Below are 19337 nucleotides of genomic sequence, written 5' to 3' on the forward strand. Positions count from 1 at the left end.
AAACCCACCACTGATATCATACTAAGCCCCGGTTAAGGAAGCCTAACAATGGTTTGTAATTGGCTGTCAAACCTGAATCAGAAATGCTGGTTTGTCAACCCTGGCTTATGGTAACAGTGGTCTGACTGAATTGTCAAACTATTGTTATGGTCCATGTGCTGAGGCCTAAACCTACTATTGTTATGATCCATGTGCTGAGGCCTAAACCTACCATGGAAACAGAAGCCATCTTATGAAGGCAAGTGATGAGAAGACCGAAACGAAAAACTGATATTGGCTTTGTGCCCGGGTTTGCCTGCTGAATTTTTGGGAGCTCAAACTGGTTCTGAACTGAGTTTGCAACCCCATTATTTTCATATGTTAGTATTAGCACATGGGAGTGATTGATGATGCCTGAAGAAGAACTGGGTGACTGACATATTCTCTCCTCTCCTTTTCCCCAGGACAAGTCATCATACGTTGTTGAAGTTGAAGGAAGGAAACATATCATTCACCTAGAAAGAAACAAGTAAGCGGCTTCTTTTCTGTGGGGTTGGGTTTATTTCCTTCCTCCTGGATATTCTAGATTGCTAGAAATTGGCAGATTGAGTTTTTTTCCTGGTCCTGTGTATGACCCACAAAATGCTTAGTGAACAGATTTCATTAGAGCCATCTGAGGAAACAGCCAAAAAAGGTTTGATACCGCCCATCCTATCTGCTTCCCTCCCAAATGCCAGCAAAGCAATTGTGGTTTGGCCCATGTGATAACGTAGTGACTTAATTTTGGTAAAGGAAATGACATTTCCACAAGAACCTTAATGTTTGCTTGCCGTGCTCCCATGGGCTCCGTTTGCATTTAACCATTTATTCATTTTTAAATTGCCTCAAATGTATTTAAATAGATGAATAATTTTGCTTTTAAACATTGCAAAAGCACTAGAAGTTGCAATTATACTTTGAATATGTATTTATTTTGTGAAATGTATTGATACTTCCTTAGGTAAACCTACTTCAAGGTCCTTTCTTTTTCCTAATCATCCTTTCGCAGCTATTGGACTTTATAAAGCTGTTACTGGGGAGAGGGGTGAGGACTGGGTTTCTTTGGGTGGTGGTGGGGGTCAGGTAGGTTAGTAGTCTATGGGCTTCTCTCCCCCCACCCCTGCGCCACAATTCCCACTTTTCCATTTTCTTGGGGCCTGGTCTATTTTTACTTTTAAAAAGAGGAGAAAAACCTCAAAACAAATTTTGCGTTAGAAGCTCTTGTAAAGAGTTTGCACATTTATGTGCACAGCCTTCCACAATCCCTTACTGAAGAGATTGCACCCCAATGCATTTTGAAAATAATATGTTACTTACTCTGGGGACATTTTAGAATTTTTCCTCCCTTTTCTCAGGGACCTGCCCTTTTTCCTGTCTTTACTTTTATCTGATTTAAAAAGTAAATATTTTGTATCCTTTGTCTTCCAACCATGCCAGAGGGCTTTTGCCTAAAGACTTCACAGTTTATACATACAATGAAGATGGAACATTGCATTCTGAAGTTCCAGATATCCAGGTACACTTCATTTTTCATGTTTGATTCAGACTCTATTCAAGAATAATGGCAAATCATGGTTTGCTGCTAGGTGAATGAACCTGGGAGATTCTTGAGCTCAAACACCCCCACCCCCACTCCGTGCACAGGCAACTAATGCATAATTTCCACTTCCATGGCAGCCCACTGTTTGCTGGTGTGTCTGAACCAACAAGTGTACTTTGTTCTTTCCCCATGAGCCAAAATTCCAAACAGGAAATAAACCACTATTTGGAATACCGCATTGCAGGGAAAGCACAAACCCTTAGTTTACTGGTTCGGATTTATAGGCCACCTGTGATTTGCAATGAAAGTGGAAATAAGGGAAGGAGGCAGAGGAAGGAGGAAAGAGAGTGCATAAGCCTGAGTATCTCTAAACCTTGTTATGTAGCTGCAACATTTCCTGTTACATCTGAACCAAGCCATAGAAACAGGTTTCTCAAAAGCCCATGTCTAAATAATGCAAGGTTAGAGACTTGAGAGAGAGCTTACCTCACAGAATTGTTGTGAGGATAAAATGGAGGAAAGAAGAACCATGTACACTTTCCTGAGCTCCTTGGATGAAGGGTGAGTTATGAATGTACCAGATGGACAGACTGCACATGCAGCAGCAAAAAATGTAAAGCTTTTTTAGATTATGCCACTTCAGATTGTGGAGGCACGAAGAAGAGATTAATGTCTGATTATTAGTCCATGAGAAAAAAAAACTCCCTGCACATAGAGAAATAGGATGTCAGGGAAATTGCTACCTGAACCCTTCTCTTTAACATAGTAGCTTTAGATATGTATGCAGTACTTTAGATAGTATGCAGTACTTTTTTGATGGAGAATGAAATGAAAGATTCACACTTTTCTAGACCTATAGCAGGATTCTGGATGCAGAAAACAAGAAAGAGTTCTGGTTGAAATTCTTGGGATAAGAGCTGTCTTGTCAGGGCTAGACCGTGGCTGTACAAGGATCAGAGGTCTGCAGTGCAGCAGGCAGAAAGTACAGCTGAACTAACCAAGCAAAGGCAGAATGCTAGTCAACTTGTATTTAGATGTGCGGAAAGCTGGTGTGGTGTAATGGTTAGACAGTAGGATTGGAGATACCTGGGATCAAATCCCCACAGCCATGAAGTCTCTGGATGACCTTGGACCAGTCAGCCTGTCTTGATCTAACCCACCTCACAGGGTTATTGTGAGGATAAAACAGGGGATGGAATGACAAAGGTTGTCCTGAGCTCCTTGGCTGAAGAGCAAGATAAAAATGTAATTGATAAGTAGGATTTATATTTGCCTAGCCAATCAAGGGAAGGCAAGCATGGTACAGCCCGATCTCAGAAGCTAAGCAGGGTCAGCCCTGGTCAGTATTTGGTTGGGAGACCACCAAGGAATACCAGGGTTGCTGTGCAGAGGAAGGCACTGGCAAACCACCTCTGTTAGTCTCCTGCCATGAAAACCCCATAAGGGGTCGCCATAAGTCGGCTGCAACTTGACGGCACTTTACACACACACAGCCAATCAAGGGAGCACACCCCTCTTTCCAGCTGTGTTAGTAGAAGGCTATGGCCCCTGGGCACCCAAAATCCTGCCCAGCTTGTTAGATTACCGTAGGTCCTAGCTTGGAGGTTCCTGGTTCAGATTCCTGTACCCAGGTGTGTCTCCTGCTGTGACAAACACAAATATTTTATTCGTCACCACACACCTGCTTTTGCATGTATTGGTTGCATTTTTTAATGGAAATGAAGCAAGGCAGCTTGCTCTTTAGAAACTCAGAGGAGAGTGTGGGCAGTGTGTTTTAACTGCTGTAGAGCATTTATTCAGCAAATGGCTAGGAGAAGCAGCCTGACTGCAGGCAAAAATGTTGTGGCAACTGGCCCAGACTGAGGAACTACTGCCACGTCTTCTCAGAGAGCAATGGTTTCCAGGATAGCCAAAGGGCAATGATTCGGAATCTGTTCCCTCTGACTTAGGAAGACTTTTAGTCACTCACCTGAAATGAGCGAAAATGGTCTCCAGGAAACCTGGCAGCGATGCAAATGCAAACTAGATAAGGTGGTTACTTTTAGGGTTTGGGGGTAAATTTCTTTCAGGCCCAAGGTGTGCCAGGAATTTATGTAAAACACGCTCTATTAGGAACTCACTAGTGCGTGCAGGCGAAAAAGTACTCTACCAGCCGGACTCTTCAAATGTTCAGGTTGCAACGTGTGTAGATTTGCATTAACTGTTAAGCAATTAAAAAATGAGAACACTGGCTTCATATTTAAATTGACATCATTTTCCAATTGCAATACCAAAAATTGCATCTATTGCCTTGTATGTCCATGTAGGCTACTCTATGTGGGCAAATACGTATAATGGAACATAGATCACAAGTGTGTGTGTGTGTGTGTAAAGTGCCGTCAAGTCGCAGCCAACTTATGGCGACCCCTTTTTGGGGTTTTCATGGCAAGAGACTAACAGAGGTGGTTTGCCAGTGCCTTCCTCTGCACAGCAACCCTGGTATTCCTTGGTGGTCTCCCATCCAAATACTAACCAGGGCTGACCCTGCTTAGCTTCTGAGATCTGACGAGATCAGGCTAGCCTGGGCCATCCAGGTCAGGGCAGATCACGAATAAGAGTAAGAAATATAGAAACACCTTTAATTCAACATTTTGTAAGTTGTAAACATAATGAGGACGACATAAGATTTTTCGTTCTATGGCATTTTATTAACACCACAAAAAACAGAATGAATGTTCAAAAGATTCTCTTACAAAAAGAGGCATATTTCGTTCACCTCCTAAATATTCCTGTGCCCTTTGGCCTTAATGAGGGTACTGATTTTGCTGCTTTTATATAAAGGTATAATTTCTAGTTTAAATAATACTGTTTAACTTTAATTGTAAGGACAGTCAGATACATGCAAGCTCTTACATATTGAGGCCAGCTGTAAGGTGCTGTAAGCGATTTGATCCACCAGGATGGAAGCAACAGTGACATGACACTGTCTACAGGAAAGACATTGTCTTCTGTATAAGTTACCTGCAAAGAAAAGGAAAGAAACACAAGCTTCAAGGCATATGGTCAGCTGTATTTCTACTCACCTTTTTCCTATGATGCATTCATTTCTCACATCTCCTGCAAGAGATAAAAAAAAATACCATGTGTTAATCTAAAGACTTCCATGGAATATATTATATGGTTGTTCATTACTCTGTCTGAGAATATATATAATTGTCATATATTTTATGATTTTGGTACTATTTGATAGGTACTGTATACATATATAGCACCTTCTTGACTTAAGCTGTCTATTCTTATTAGGAATTTCTTTCAGGCTTAAAGTGTTCCAGGAATAAAACAGGTATTATTCGGCAAATAGGCAAGTGATGTTTTAAGGGAATCTAGTCACTTTTGTGGACTTCTGCACAAGTCTGGATTACCGATTTGATTAGGACTTTTCTAATGTTTGTATACAACTTAGGTTGTATTTAAGAATGAAGCTTACATTGGCTTTGTTTTTAATCTGCCCTGAGCATGATTAGTTGCAACATACATTCAGGTTCTGGGTTATCTCCCATATTAACTACATTAATTAGGTATATGTAGGCTTCCCCAGTGGAACAAATAGCACCCGTCCCAGAGCCATTTCAGGTTGGGAAAATGGTACAGGAGAGGGAGGCTTAAGAACCTTCTGTCTGTATGCTGTAGTCCTGATCTGAATCAGGCCCCCATGTGCCTGGGAATTGAATGTGTAGAGGGGAACTCACAGCCCACATCTAATAAAAAAGACCTTATGGTGGACTGTGTAACAGGTACTTAGACCCTTAGTAACATGAATGGAAATGGTCTCAGGTTGCAGTCGTATGCACGCTTACTTGTAAGTTCCATTAAACTCTGTGCATCTTTTTTCTGAGTGAACAGGGTTGAACTTCAGTGAACCATTTTTGGGGTACCCTGTTCCTGTCCATTTTGTTCTCCAGAGCTAGCGTGGTGTAGTGGTTAAGAACGATGGTTTGGAGCGGTGGAGTCTGATCTGGAGAACCGGGTTTGATTCCCCACTCCTCCACATGAGCGGCAGAGGCTAATCTGGTGAACTGGATTTGTTTCCCCACTCCTCCACATCAAGCCAGCTGGGTGACCTTGGGCAAGTTACAGCTCTGTTAGATCTCTCTCAACCTCACCTACCTCACAGGGTGTTTGTTATGGGGAGGGGAAGGTGATTGTAAGCCGGGTTGAGTCTCCCTTAAGTGGTAGAGAAAGGTGGCATATAAAAATCTAACTCTTCTTCTCTTTTTTGCCAGCACCATGCACAAACAGAGCTGGCCGCTGCTGTCTCCTCAGTCCTCCCACCTCTGGTCTTCTCTTGCATGTGGAGTTTGACTATAAACTTGACAGGCTGATCAAGCTCCAGTTTGCCATTGCATGAAAATGCAGGCATCTGGGTGAGTTTACTAATGGGCCTGCATTCGAATCCGGTGGCAAACTGGAGCTTGATCCAACTGGGGCCATTTATGCGTGGGAGGTTTTGCTTTGGATTTGCCACTCTCTAGATGCACATTTGCCTCATCTGAATTCTCAAAACTCAAAAATAAGCCCCCGTGCAGAGTTTCGAGAAATTGGATGGGGAAAATGGGCATCTAGAGAGCTGCAAATCCAAGGCAAAACCTCCCGTGCAATAATGGCCTGGGAAACTTGCAGACTCCATGCAAGAGAGGAGGAGGGAGGTGGATGGAGCAGGGGGAGCTTGCAAACACAGGAGACAAGATTGCTTAATTGACGCTTACTTGGATATGTTACATTTTGGTGTTTTACAAATTGCTGCCAGGGAGGCAGCAATCAAGACTGGTGTGGGTGGAGGAGCTTCTGAACTCTTTCCCCTCTGGTGGTTTTTTAATTAAAAAGAAATCCTCATCCATCTTCCATGGGGGCAGAGGAAGAGAAAGCAGCTGGGGAGGATGATTTTCAGCACCCCCCCCAAAAAAAAATTCTGTCAGAGTACAATGAGGTAAGATGTTTCCCCTCTACAATTCATGTGCTAACAGTACATTCCTAAGGAGAGCTACTCCAGTCTAAGCCCATTGAAATGAATGGGCTTAGACTGGAGTAACTCTCCTTAGGAATGCACTGTATGTTTCTGCTGCAGATTTGCAGCCTCTACAGCTGCAGTTTGTAAAACTGGAAAATGCTGGAGAAAAAATACACATGACTCAGATGACTGAGTCTTATGCCCAGTTTGGCATTAAGTTCAACTGGGAATTAGGCTCATTCTGTGAGTCACAGTGGTGTCCAGAAGACTGAGCCAAAGGCCCCCAGGACTTAAAATGGGAGAAAAAGATGGACAGGTCAGTACAGATCAGCACCTTGCAGTGCTGGAGACCAAAGCCACAACCCTATTTATTGACTGTGTTTTTATTTCACCTTTCTCCCAAGGGAGCATACTTAGAATTTCCAAGAGGTCTGCCTCCTAGACACTGACCCGACTCAGACTTGCTTAGTTCACCAAGGGTTGTTGCATCATGTGCCTTCTAACTGAAATCAAGCCTGTGTGTGTGTGTGTGTGTGTGTTAAGTGCCGTCAAGTCACTTCCGACTCATAGCGACCCTATGAATGAAAGTCCTCCAAAATGTCCTATCTTTGACAGCCTTGCTCAGATCTTGCAAATTGAAGGCTGTGGCTTCCTTTATTGAGTCAGTCCATCTCTTGTTGGGTCTTCCTCTTTTCCTGCTGCCCTCAGCTTTTCCAAGCATGACTGTCTTTTCCAGTGACTCCTGTCGTCTCATGACGTGACCAAAATACGATAGCCTCAGTTTAGTCATTTTAGCTTCTAGGGTCAGTTCAGGCTTGATTTGATCTATAACCCACTGATTTGTTTTTTTGGCGGTCCGTGGAATCTGTAACACTCTCCTTCAACACCACATTTCAAAGGAATCTATTTTCTTCCTATCAGCTTTCTTCACTATTTTCTGCCAATAATGTAGTGTCATCAGCATATCTCACATTATTAATGTTCCTCCCTCCAATTTTCACTCCACCTTCGTCTAAATCTAATCCAGCTTTCCTAATTATATGTTCTGTATATAGATTGAAGAGATAGGGAGATAAAATACATCCTTGTCTGACACCTTTGCCAATTGGAAACCATTCTGTTTCTCCATATTCTGTCCTAACTGTGGCCTCTTGTCCAGAGTACAGGTTGCGCATCAAAACGATCAGATGTAGTGGCACACCCATTTCCTTTAAAACCAGCCATAGCTGGTTTTAATCACGCCTAAGCATACTTTTCTAATAAGTAAGCAAGCCCCACTAAAACTTAGTTGGACCTACTTCTGAGCAAACATGATTAGGCCTGCACTGTATATCCTCTTCCTCCAAATCCAAAGCACCCTGGTTCTGTGACAATGGTTAAACAAAACCCCTGATGTGACTAAGAATAGGTGGTAGACATTTAGAAAAAAGGCTTCTTGGTGTATAAAGGAGTTTGTGCATTCTCCATGTTGGCTGTATTTGTGCAAGATGTGTAACCTAGTATGAACTGCAGCACTCTGAGAATCTTGGCTGCCACAAAATCATAAGTGCTTTCAGTCTGTTGGGAGAATTCATGACTGTTTATAGTTGTTTTAACCAAATAAAGTGTACCACGTAGATGTTGTTTTACATTACAGTGGCAGAGTTACGCCCTTCTAAGCCCGCTGACTTCAGTGGACTTAGAAGAATGTGACTCTGCTTAGGATTGCATGGCTTTCCCCCCTTAGTTTTCTTTCTTTTTTCCTTAGGCCCACTGCCACTATCAGGGATACATTGAAGGAATATCAGATTCCGTTGTTGCTGTCAGCACTTGCTTTGGACTCAGGTAATGGATGCATTCTTGTCCTTTGCTGAGCGACAAGTATGCTCTCTCTGTCTCCTGGAATATATCAGACTGAGTTCTTCATTCAGAAATTACCTTTTGCAGATGTGGGAACTGCGACTGTGACAAAGCATCTTGGAAAATCTCATTTGTTAACAAGGGCTTAAGCACCACTTCAGTAGTGCAGAAATAGTGTGTGGTACAGTCCTTCTTGGACTTTTCTACCTAAGGATACAGATTAGGGAAACCATGTCTGAAGTATAGTTGAAATAAATATGTTGAATTATTCTGATACTAAAAACAAGAAGAAGAACAGAGCCCCGAGGTGCAGAGTGGTAAGCTGCAGTACTGCAGTCCAAGCTCTGCTCACGACCTGAGTTCAAACCCAACGGAAGTTGGTTTCAGGTAGCTGGCTCAAGGTTGACTCAGCCTTCCATCCTTCCAGGGTCAGTAAAATGAGTACCCAGCTTGCTGGGGGTAAAAGGAAGATGGCTGGGGAAGGCACTGGCAAACCATCCCGTAAACAAAGTCTGCCTAGGAAACGTTGGGATGTGACGTTACCCCATGGGTCAGCAATGACTCGGTGCTTGCACAGGGGACCTTTACCTTTAAAAACAAGAAGAATGTGTCTGGTTTTGCATCATCATGAAATACCCATGAGATGGCAAGGGGTCTTTTTACAGGAATACACAAAAAATGCAACTCTGGCTATTTTAACATCCAAATTCTATTCACCAATATACATTTTCAAACAAAGCACCAACATTAACAATACAGCAGCAGAGGCCAGTAGCAGGGGAGCATGCTGGAGAGCTAGCCTAGCCTTCTCTCTGAAATGCTGACTTTCTACATTCAGGGAAGTATGTCTGAACTCTGCAACAAACAGGCAGTCCCCCGTCTGCAGTCTGAAAGGGACTGTGCCATATTCTACTTCTGTACACTTAAATCGACCCTTGATTTCCCCCCCCCCCCCCATGATGTCCCATGGCCTTTGTTGGGAAAGGGCTCTCTTTTTCCCAATTCAGAGAATGATTTTTAACTTGGGAGGTAATGTAATTTCCCAGGGGGCTGCTGCAAGTCGAGAACATCACCTATGGAATCGAACCTACGGAGTCGCCTTCTGGCTTTCAACACATCATCTACCGAATGGAGAACGTGAAGAAAGAGCCCATGGCCTGTGGGGCTGCTGATCCAGATATGAAATGGGAAACAATGGACCATTCACACACCCATGATGTGACTCAGCTGCTGAGAGTGAGTACTTTGAGGAAGGGGGTTGTTGTTTCTTTTTATAGTTGGGAACCGGATTTATGGTTTTTCTCCTTGTTTCATTTCATTCTTTTGATTGACAGCCCACTTTCCCACAAAAATTCCCAAAGTGGTTTGTGAATAAAGAAAAGAGGTATGTCCAAACATGTTAGGAGTGCCTGATGTGTTTGTAGCATTTCACCATAATTTGAAAATGATTCCTCATTAATCTTTAATAACTTATTTCTTAGGTCCTCCAGTCTGTTTGTTATAGAAATTTGTTCCTTATCTGTAAGCATTGGGAAGGATTTTAAAAGATCCACCTCTAATGAATTTTCAAGCTGGAGACATCCATCTCTGTGATATGACACTTCCGCAGGATCAGGCCAAACGGTTAGGTCCTGTTGTACCATCTTGACCTCAGGCTGAGTGATCAAATAATGTTGAGCAGTCTCAACTTCCGTTTCCTTGGTGAGACTCACAGCATCATCTGAATGATCACAGGACAGTTGTTCGGAGAAGAGAGCATTAATTATTGTATTAGCAAAGGCCTGCCCTGGAAAAACCCCTCTGCTTCTCAGTCTAGACTTCTGAGATAATTTCAAGGGGTTTCTTGAGCTCTTAAAAGTTAGCATTACTCTCTTAGTTTGTTTCAGGCTTCTGGAAGAAGAAACTCCCATGCAGAATATGTCATAGCGAACGCACAAAGGAGTGCTGGTGCTGTACAGAAGTTTTATTGGTCTAAAGGAGGAAGTAATGTGCTAGCGGCTGTTAAATTGTTTAAGGCGAAATCTTTAGCTCAATTAGTATATGGGGCGCCTTAGAAAGAATTCAATCACTATAAAGCTTTGGTCACCAGCTGGAGCTGTGCCAGATTTTTATAGGGCTCTTTTTGCAACAAAAGGTGGATTTTGGGGCAACATGAAGTTTCCTCTGAAAGAGCTTCAACCCCCCCTCCCCCGGAAAATAACTTTTAAATTAATAAAATCACAAGCCCACCCTCACTCTTGGTAAAGTTCTTGCCAAGAAAGGGGGGAGGAGTCATGCTTCAGGTCACCTCCTTTAAAGTAGAAAGTTCCACTTTCAAAGCAATGAACACTTCCACCCCTGTTTGTGTGTGCCCTAAAAGAATCATGAGGGGGCTCTTTTTGAACGGTGTGCAAACGTTTTGCACAGAAACAGCCTGGGCTGGGCCCCTTGCTCTGATGAGACCATATTTTTGAATAGAGATTGGCCTGAAGGTCTAAAAATCTCTCTCAGACTTCTCCCCTTATTCACATCAGCTGCTAAGTCATATGTGTTACGTCATAAGCAAAACAGAAGTGAGCAGCTCAAGGGTGAATGAGGGGAGAATTCCGCCCAAGTCTCTGCTGCTGGTCAGATGGGGCCTTTTGTCTGTGCTTCAGCTGATGAGGGAGAAAGTGGTTGAGATGCATAGTGGGGGAAGGATCTGAGGATCTGCTGAGGCTAGAGTTGCCAGTCTCAGCCTGCTGCTCCTAGGGAATAGGGGACCCTGAAGAATGACATGGTAGGGTCTGCAGCAGGAAGGAAGAATTGACATAAATTGCCTGTTTACTCTGGATCCAACCCTCTGTCTGTGAGAGCCAGAAACTTGCTTCCCCGGTTTTAAGAAAGACCAGAAATTGATCTGGACGTGGACGATGGTGCTTTAGTGAACATCAAGTTACTTCTATTGTGGTTCAATGTTATTGTTCTTTTGGGTTCGTGACAAATGTTGATCTATGTAAAAAAGAATTGCTGGGAGTGATTTGGATCTTTGTGTTTTGGGTGTGTACTTTAAAATGGTCTGAGTATGAAATGGGAACATGGATTGGAATGACATCATTCTTTGGAATTTAGGCAAGAGATTTGTTTCACTGTAATGTTTTTCTCTCCCCCCCCCTCATTTTTTGCAGAGAAAAAGAGGTGTCCTTCTACAGACAAGATACGTGGAGCTCTTCATAGTTGTAGACAATGAAAGGGTATGATTCTCCTGCATTGGCCAGCATAAGCCATTGCCCTTGTCCCAGTGGGAGAATAGCTTTGCCTGGTTTAGCAGTGGTGGAACGCTTGAAACACGGATCTTGCAGGGCTTGAGTGTTGTCCTCTGAGTCAGTGCTTCACTGCTGGATAGTCCAAACAATTAGCTTTCTCCGCCTCTCCCCTCTGCGACTGATTACAGCCCTTTTTGTGTCCTTACATTTCCATTTCCTGTTAATCGCAGTCGTGCTAGATAATCTGCTTGGGAAAGATAACAGTAAGTGATTTTATTTGGAAACAACACCAACGAGGTATCTCATAAAAAGATGGCTGCCTTGCTCTTCGGCAGTTTCACCTTTTCTAAGGTAGCGGTGATCCCTGGCATATCCACTGTCTCCTGCTTCTAGCCTTGCTGGAAGGGATTCACAGTTGCTCCTTCTCTGCTCTCTTGGAAAACAAAAGCAAAAAGTCACATTCCTTTCTACTCTGCTTTCCCAGCCATGCTTCCAGACAGCAAGAGGCCACAGTCCATCTGGCCACACTGAGAGGGAGGGAAGACCCCAAACCCAACTCCTGCTGGTGCTGCATGGTTGAGGGGTTATGCGGCTGGAACACTCCTTTGTGCTGCGAGCTATCCAGATTGAGAGAATAGCTATACTAGAGCAGAGAACCCCATCTAGAGTCTTTGCTTGACTCTCATTATGCATTCAGGCATCCGCGAAGCCTTCTGAAAAGCAGTTGAGCAAACCTGAAGTCTTTGGTAGTTGTAGGTGAAGACAGATAGACATGTAAACTGGATGCTGCATGATTGAGCAGCAACCATGTGGGAACTTTGAGCCCCCAGAGTGAAGTGCTGGCTGTTTTCATTCAGGCATTTTAACAACCATACACACACATACAATGTGTAAAACTCAGTTGAATAATCGTATAAAATTAAATATGAAACTAACCGAAGATTTGAAATAGTTGGGAAAAATACTACTATCTACTTCTTGAGTTTTTTAAAGCAGGTCCTTGAATCAGCAAGAAAAAGGAATGGTGATCAAACTGGTCCAATAGATGTGTATTGAATTGGAGGGGAATGAGCTGCACAATGCTGTCAATTGCCACCAGTAGAGTTGCATGCCCCTTTGTCCATGTAATGAAGCAGAGTCTGCTTCTGGTTTTGCCCCTTCTTCCTTCAGTTTTGCACCTCTGAACCTTCAGGCCTTCTCGGGTCTCCTTCCTGTCACCAGTCCTACTGCCTGCTTCGCTTCTTGCACCAGCCCTTATGGAGTCAACCTCAGTTTGCAACAACCCATAATATTGTTTCTCAGTCAGACACGTCAGCGTCTTACTGGCAAAGACTAATTCCTGAGAAGATCCAGACCCATATTCCCTTTTCCCTAATATTTCATGTCTATTTTTTTAAAGCCTTCAAATAATCTATTATTTCTGTTTTTATTATTTTATTAATATAATCTATTATTTCTATTATTATTCTGTTTCCTTTCTCTCTGAAACATGTTGGTCTGGTGGCCTGTATACAAAAGCCTGTTCTGTAGACTGGCAGCTTCTGGAGTCTTGTTAGGCAGACCATAGACAGCTTATAACTGTGGTGGCTTGAGGCTTGGCACTTATGCTGCCAGTGTGTTGTTCTTTTAAAATAATCTTGCTTTTCCTTCCATGCATAAGGCTTTTCCTTCTCTTGTAGTATGTGCAACTCGGCAAGAATGAAACTGCTGTGAGAGAAGAGATGGTGCAGCTGGCCAACTACTTGGACAGTGTAAGTGAAAGTATAAGTGACGATGACAATATCTTCAATAAAACAAACAAACAAAAAACCCAGCACTACAAGACCTGCACATATTTTGACTCCTCCCCCTTCCCTTTTATTCAAGGTCATGCACTTTTAAAGCTTTTTTTTTAAAATCTAAATTTTACAATGTCAAAAGTCAAATTTTCCAACTTTGAGCATTGGGGCCCGCTGATTGCCTCCCATTCTGATCCTCACTTTGCTGTGTCTCCCAGGGATGGGACTGTGCTTTCTGGACCATGGTAATTCTTCTTTTTATTTATTTGTTTAAGAACCTAAGAGCCCTGCTGGATCAGACCAGTAGTTCATCTCCTCCAGCATCCTGCCTCACACAGTGGCCAACCAATTACTCTGGAGGGCCTACAACAGGGCATAGAAGGAAAAATTTCCCCTGATGTTGCCTCTTGACACTGGTTATCAGAGGTTTACTGCCTCTGAATGCGGAGGTTTCTTTTTGTCATCATGGCTAGTAGCAAGCGGTAGAGCTAGCCTCCATGAATCTGTCTAATCCCCTTTTAAATCTGTTTATGCTTGTGGCCATTCCTACATCCTCTGGCAGTGAATTCCACATTTTAATCAATTGATGGTTAATGTTTGTTTACAGTATTTATATTCTGCCTTTCTGCCCAATCAGGGCTACCAAGACAATTAAGAATTGACAGCATAAAAACACATAGAACCAACTAAAAACAGAGCTAATATATATATATCAGTACTTCGTGTGTATGTGTGTGCGTGTGTGTGTATATACACACACACACAGTACAGCTATTTAAAACAAAAGGCAGGAATGAGGGATCATTGAGGGAGTGCCAGACAAAAGAAGGAAGTTTTCACCCACTGGCAGAAGACAGTGATGGAAGAGGACAGACAAATATCCCTGGGGAGGGAGTTCCATAATTTTGGCACTGTGACTGAGAAGGCCCTAGGATATCCCTGTGTTTTCAACTGTTGCTTAAATTGTGTCAGAAAATCATTTGTTTCGGCTTTTCCAGATGTACAGTATGCTGAATATCCGTGTTGTCTTGGTGGGCTTGGAGATCTGGACAAGAGCAAATAGGATCAGCATAGAAGGAGGTGCAGGGGATGTTCTTTCTAACTTCGTCCAGTGGCGAGAACAGGACCTTATCTTGCGCCGAAGACACGACAGCGCACAGTTTGTTCTGTAAGAGTTCCCTTTCCCCAGCCACTGCGTCACTCAGAGTACTTAAAGGCCTGCAGCTAGAAATAAGGGGTAAATAAAGAGAGGAGCCAGGGGAACATACTACACTTGTATTTTTAAAATATATTTTTTGAAGTACTGATTTGGATCAGCAGGTGCCTGGGAAAGGATGAATTGCTGGTGGGGAGGCTGTTTAAACCGCTTCTCCCATACCTCTTCCATGACATAAGATGCCTCTCCAAAGCTGCACTGGATTCTTACAGAGAAATATGCTGATCCAACCATACAAATCCATGCTTTCTTCCTGAAATTGTTGGAGCTTTCCCTCAAAAGAGACTAATTGGAAGGAGACTCTCAAGAAACCTTTTCATTTGTGAATTAGTTATATTTATCATGAATATGCCCTTGCGCTCAGTTAGAGAATGACTTATTTATGTGATAATATGGCAGATACATATTAGCCAGATCCCAGTCCAACACTCTAACCACTACACCATACTGGCTCTCACTTTAAGACACTTAAGAGCAATGCTTCTCAACCTTTTTGAGTACAAAGGCTTCTTTTTGACATAAAAAAAGTTTGTGGAATCCCCACACAATAGTAGTTTTACTATTAGTATCCACTGAAGGAGAAAATACTTAATAACAAAAAAGCTACTATGACTTCAGTAAATGAATTGTACCTTATCAACCACAACAGTATCTGTGTACATTTCAGAAATAGTAATACCGGTGTGTGCAAGACATGTTATTTATTTGGTCTACAGAAGATGCTTTTGCTTATTTGTTATACTGAGTAATTGAATGGAATGGCTGGTGCTGTTTTGCAGCTTTCAGAGACTGGAAATCTGGTTGGAGCTGTGAAAGTTTCAACCTTAGAACTGGTTCCTCATCCAGCTTGTTTTGGTATTTATATTTCAATGCAACAATAGCAGAACATCCACTTTCACAAGAATATATTGTGGGAAAAGGCATCAGGTACTTATTAGAACCTAACAAAAACAACCATTAAAACAGTTAAAAACCAATGCTAAAATACACATACAAAAACATAAATGAAACAAAACACAGGGAAGGAAAGAGATCACTGAAGAAACACCAGCTGAATTAAAAAAGAATTATTCAGAAGTTGGAGGAAGGGGTACCTCATCTTGGAATACACTGTCACAGTGCAATAAGATTTGCACTTTAAAAGTCAATAAAACCAGGAATCTGATTCTCTGTTTAGCTAGTTCTCCAACTCCGGAAGCAGCTCGGTTACCAGTGTTTGGTTGCAATGTGGTTTTTAGTTATAAATATGTGGGGTATATTTTGTCTCCAGCAATAACTAATCAGGCTTTTGCTTGCTTTTTGTTGTGATGTATTTCAGGAAAAGAGCGTTTGGTGGCACAGCGGGAATGGCCTATGTGGGAACAGTGTGTTCCAAGACTCATGCCGGAGGGATTAATGTGGTAGGGCATCGTTTATTGCTTCTCTGTTAAGCTAAAATCAGAAACTGAGGTTCTGATGTCTTTGATGGAAAATGTGGGTCGAAATGGGCCTGTTGCATTTATTTATTTAGAAAACCTTCCCCCCCTCCTGCATGGCTGCCTTAAAAATGATACAGACAACAGCTCTCAACATGAGATGAAAATACTGTAAAACTATAATACCAGTTGCAATGCATCTATATAAAAATCTACAACCTGCTGCGTAAGAAAAGCAATCCTAAAAGCATTGGTAAAATTTTAAAAGAATCTAAGCGGCAAAATTAGTGAAGAGCAGCAATGAGGTCAGCAATCAGCACTAAAATCCACAGATTAAAACCGTTTTGGAGAATAAACACACCATCTGCCCTCTGAATAGGGTTGCTGACAAGGCCTTTGGTAGTGGTGGAAAGTGCCGTCAAGTCACAGTCAACTCATGGCAACCCTGTAGGGATTTCAAGGCAAGAGATGTTCAGAGGTGGTTTGCCATTGCCTGCCTCCCCATGATGACCCTGGAATTCCTTGGTAGTCTCCCATCCAAATACTAACCAGGGCTGACCCTGCTTAGCTTCTGAGATCTGACGAGGTCAGGGCCTTTACCAGAGGCTTAACAGGATGTTGCATACCAGATTATGTTATTTACCTCCATGAAAAGCCCTGAAGAGCTTCAACTGCTCATTTCTACACATTAAGCCTCTATAAAAGGGACAAGGTGATTTTTCCAGGCCTGTTGTCAACCTTGACTCCAGAATAAAATAGTTTTTTTATGTATATGGAAGGTCAAAAGGGAGGGGGCCTGGCAGACTTCCTGGGATAGGGAATTTCACAGTCTTAGGGCCACATCTGAAAAAGCCCTGTTCCAGCTGATCTAGTGCAGGGCACCAATAGCAAATTTTCCATCACAGGCAGCTGTTGCAGTCAGGGTGCTTTGGGAGGGTTTTGTTCTCTGTTTGCGGTGGTATTACAGCAGTCGACTGAGGGCTTATTTACTCTGAGTGACCTTATGTGCTGCTGTTTATATTGCATGACACCTGGCAATGCATAGCAAGAGCCTGTCATGGTTTGGTCTAAGTGGAAAAGTGCATTAGAGGGAATAAATTTTTGAAGATGTCTATAAGAAACAGGAGCTTGTTAAATCCAGCTTCTTTGCTACTGCAAGAAGGACAAAACAAAGGGAGAAGAGCAGAGAAGGCAGTCCAGATGGTTAGCAAAAGCAAGCCTCCTTTTCCAATGAGCAAGCAAACTGGAACATGAAGCTTACATAGGGTCCAAGTAGAATCATAGAAGCATAGAGTTGGAATTCATATCCTGATAGGACACTTTCAAGCTTGGTCTCAGTTGGGACAGGGAGTAGTTAGCTCTGTGGAAAAGTCCATCCATACTAGCATACGTACACTGTGTCATCTTGCCTGGCAAGTTCCTCAGCAGTTTGGAGCTGCTCTATTCTCATTCTGATGGGAGATGTTGATGTTTTTCACAGCCTGTTTTTTAATCTGTCCGCTACAGTTTTTCACAGTGTGCCCTATGCCTTCTGGCCTCCCTTTGTAAGAGTATCTCTTATCTCCTGCTGTGTTCTTTAGTTTGTACCCATATCTCCGTAAGTGGTGCTCTGGCTCAAGAAAGCGCGGGGCACGATAGCATTTAATAGTGCTAGGCACTAGGGCTCCACAAGACACTTCATTTCTTTGAATGAGAAGCTTTTGACCTTATCCATGTTACATTTTGGATGAGGTGGATCTGGGTTCCTGGGACCCACCTTGCTTTCCCCGTAGTCACACGACAGCTATGGGGAAAGGCAGGGGGAAAGGAACTCCTGCTCCCCCCGCCCTGGCTGCCATTTTCTGAAGTCGAAATGGCAGGGAGGGGAGTAATTCATGGGCAACTTGGATACATCTCGTCAAAAAACATAACATGTAGTTTGGCCCTTAAGTTAGATTATGGTTACTTTCCTTCACTTGCTCGTTTGTTTTCACTGTATCTTTTAGTTCGGACAGATGAGCGTGCAGATGTTCGCTTCCATTGTTGCTCATGAACTTGGCCATAACTTGGGAATGAACCATGATGATGATAGAGCCTGTACCTGTGAAATAAAGAACTGCATTATGAGCTCTGGAGCATCGTAAGTAATGTTTGTATTCCTGGATGGCTTTTGGGTAGAAGAATATAACTACAGCACATTGGGGAGAGAATGGTAGCTGTGGGAGACCCAGGAATTCCAGACCTCAATGTGGCAGTCTTTTGTTGATGCCCTTTGTGTGTTTTTGAAACTTGGTTGTGAAGGCTCATATCTTATCAGTTTTGATGCCAAATCTTATACAAAAGTAATCTCACAAAGAATTGCACGAAAGTCCATGCTCATCAGAGAGCCAGCATGGTGTAGTGGTTAAGAGCAGTGGACTCTAATCTGGAGAACCGGGTTCAATTCCCCATTCCTACACATGAAGCGTGTGTGCCCAGGTTAAGGACTGTTCTTATGTTCTGTGTTGTAGAGGGGCCATGAACTTCAGCAGCTGCAGCACAGAAGACTTTGAAAAGCTAACTCTGAACAAAGGCGGAAGTTGCCTTCTTAATGTTCCTAGGCCAGAAGAAACCTATAGTCCCCCATATTGTGGCAACAAGTTAGTGGATGCTGGAGAGGACTGCGATTGTGGATCACCAGAGGTTGGCAACTGGGATTACAAAGAGGCAACTCTTATTGGTGCAGAAGTGAACTTTTGATGGGATTCTAGTTTTTGGTTGAAACCTGGCATTTCAAACAAAGAGAAATGGCCCTCAGAGGGCTCGGTTTGCCATGATATTTTGTGGCCTTTTCAATTAAATTAATGGGAGCTGCATGGGAGCATCATTGTGCACTTGCATAGGTCCCATTAACTTCTAGTGGGGCTTGTGCAGGAGGAATTTTTGGTGGATTGAGTCTAAAATGTCTGGCCTGTTTATTGAAATGGTATAGACGCTTTTAAAGAGCTATTTTGCATGTTGCTAGCAGTTCATGCTTGAGTTTCACTTGGTGATAACTCTTCTCCTTCGATCCATACCCTGCTAGCTATATGTAAAGCTGTTGTCTTTAATGAGAACCCCCACCAAGGCCAATATGCCTCTAAATTCCAGATACTGTGAACAGATAAACAAAGACACCTTCATACCCTATTTGCAAGGTTTCCAAAACCATTTGGATGGCGGCTGTTGGACTGAACAGGCATTTTGTCTAATCTAGCAAGAATTTTATCATGTTCTTACATTCACAAAAAAAGTTTAAAAATTAGTGGTACTTTTTCAAGATGAAGGGGGAAATGCTGAAACAGTAGCTCTGCACAGAGATA

At 42.7% G+C, this 19337-nt stretch overlaps 1 protein-coding gene across 1 annotated transcript in view; it reads left to right on the forward strand.

Annotated features, from left to right (window-relative positions):
- Positions 1-19337, forward strand: part of LOC130486773 (disintegrin and metalloproteinase domain-containing protein 9-like) — a 66803-nt gene that overhangs the window by 26075 nt on the left and 21391 nt on the right. The window contains exons 3-12 of the mRNA XM_056860072.1: positions 444-508; positions 1456-1534; positions 8293-8369; positions 9431-9620; positions 11531-11596; positions 13288-13359; positions 14385-14554; positions 15921-16002; positions 18003-18136; positions 18507-18678. Of these exons, the coding sequence (XP_056716050.1) occupies positions 444-508; positions 1456-1534; positions 8293-8369; positions 9431-9620; positions 11531-11596; positions 13288-13359; positions 14385-14554; positions 15921-16002; positions 18003-18136; positions 18507-18678 (1107 nt within the window). The remainder of the gene's footprint in view (positions 1-443; positions 509-1455; positions 1535-8292; positions 8370-9430; positions 9621-11530; positions 11597-13287; positions 13360-14384; positions 14555-15920; positions 16003-18002; positions 18137-18506; positions 18679-19337) is intronic.

Source organism: Euleptes europaea, chromosome 14, assembly GCF_029931775.1.
Source record: "Euleptes europaea isolate rEulEur1 chromosome 14, rEulEur1.hap1, whole genome shotgun sequence".
NCBI lineage: Eukaryota > Metazoa > Chordata > Lepidosauria > Squamata > Sphaerodactylidae > Euleptes > Euleptes europaea.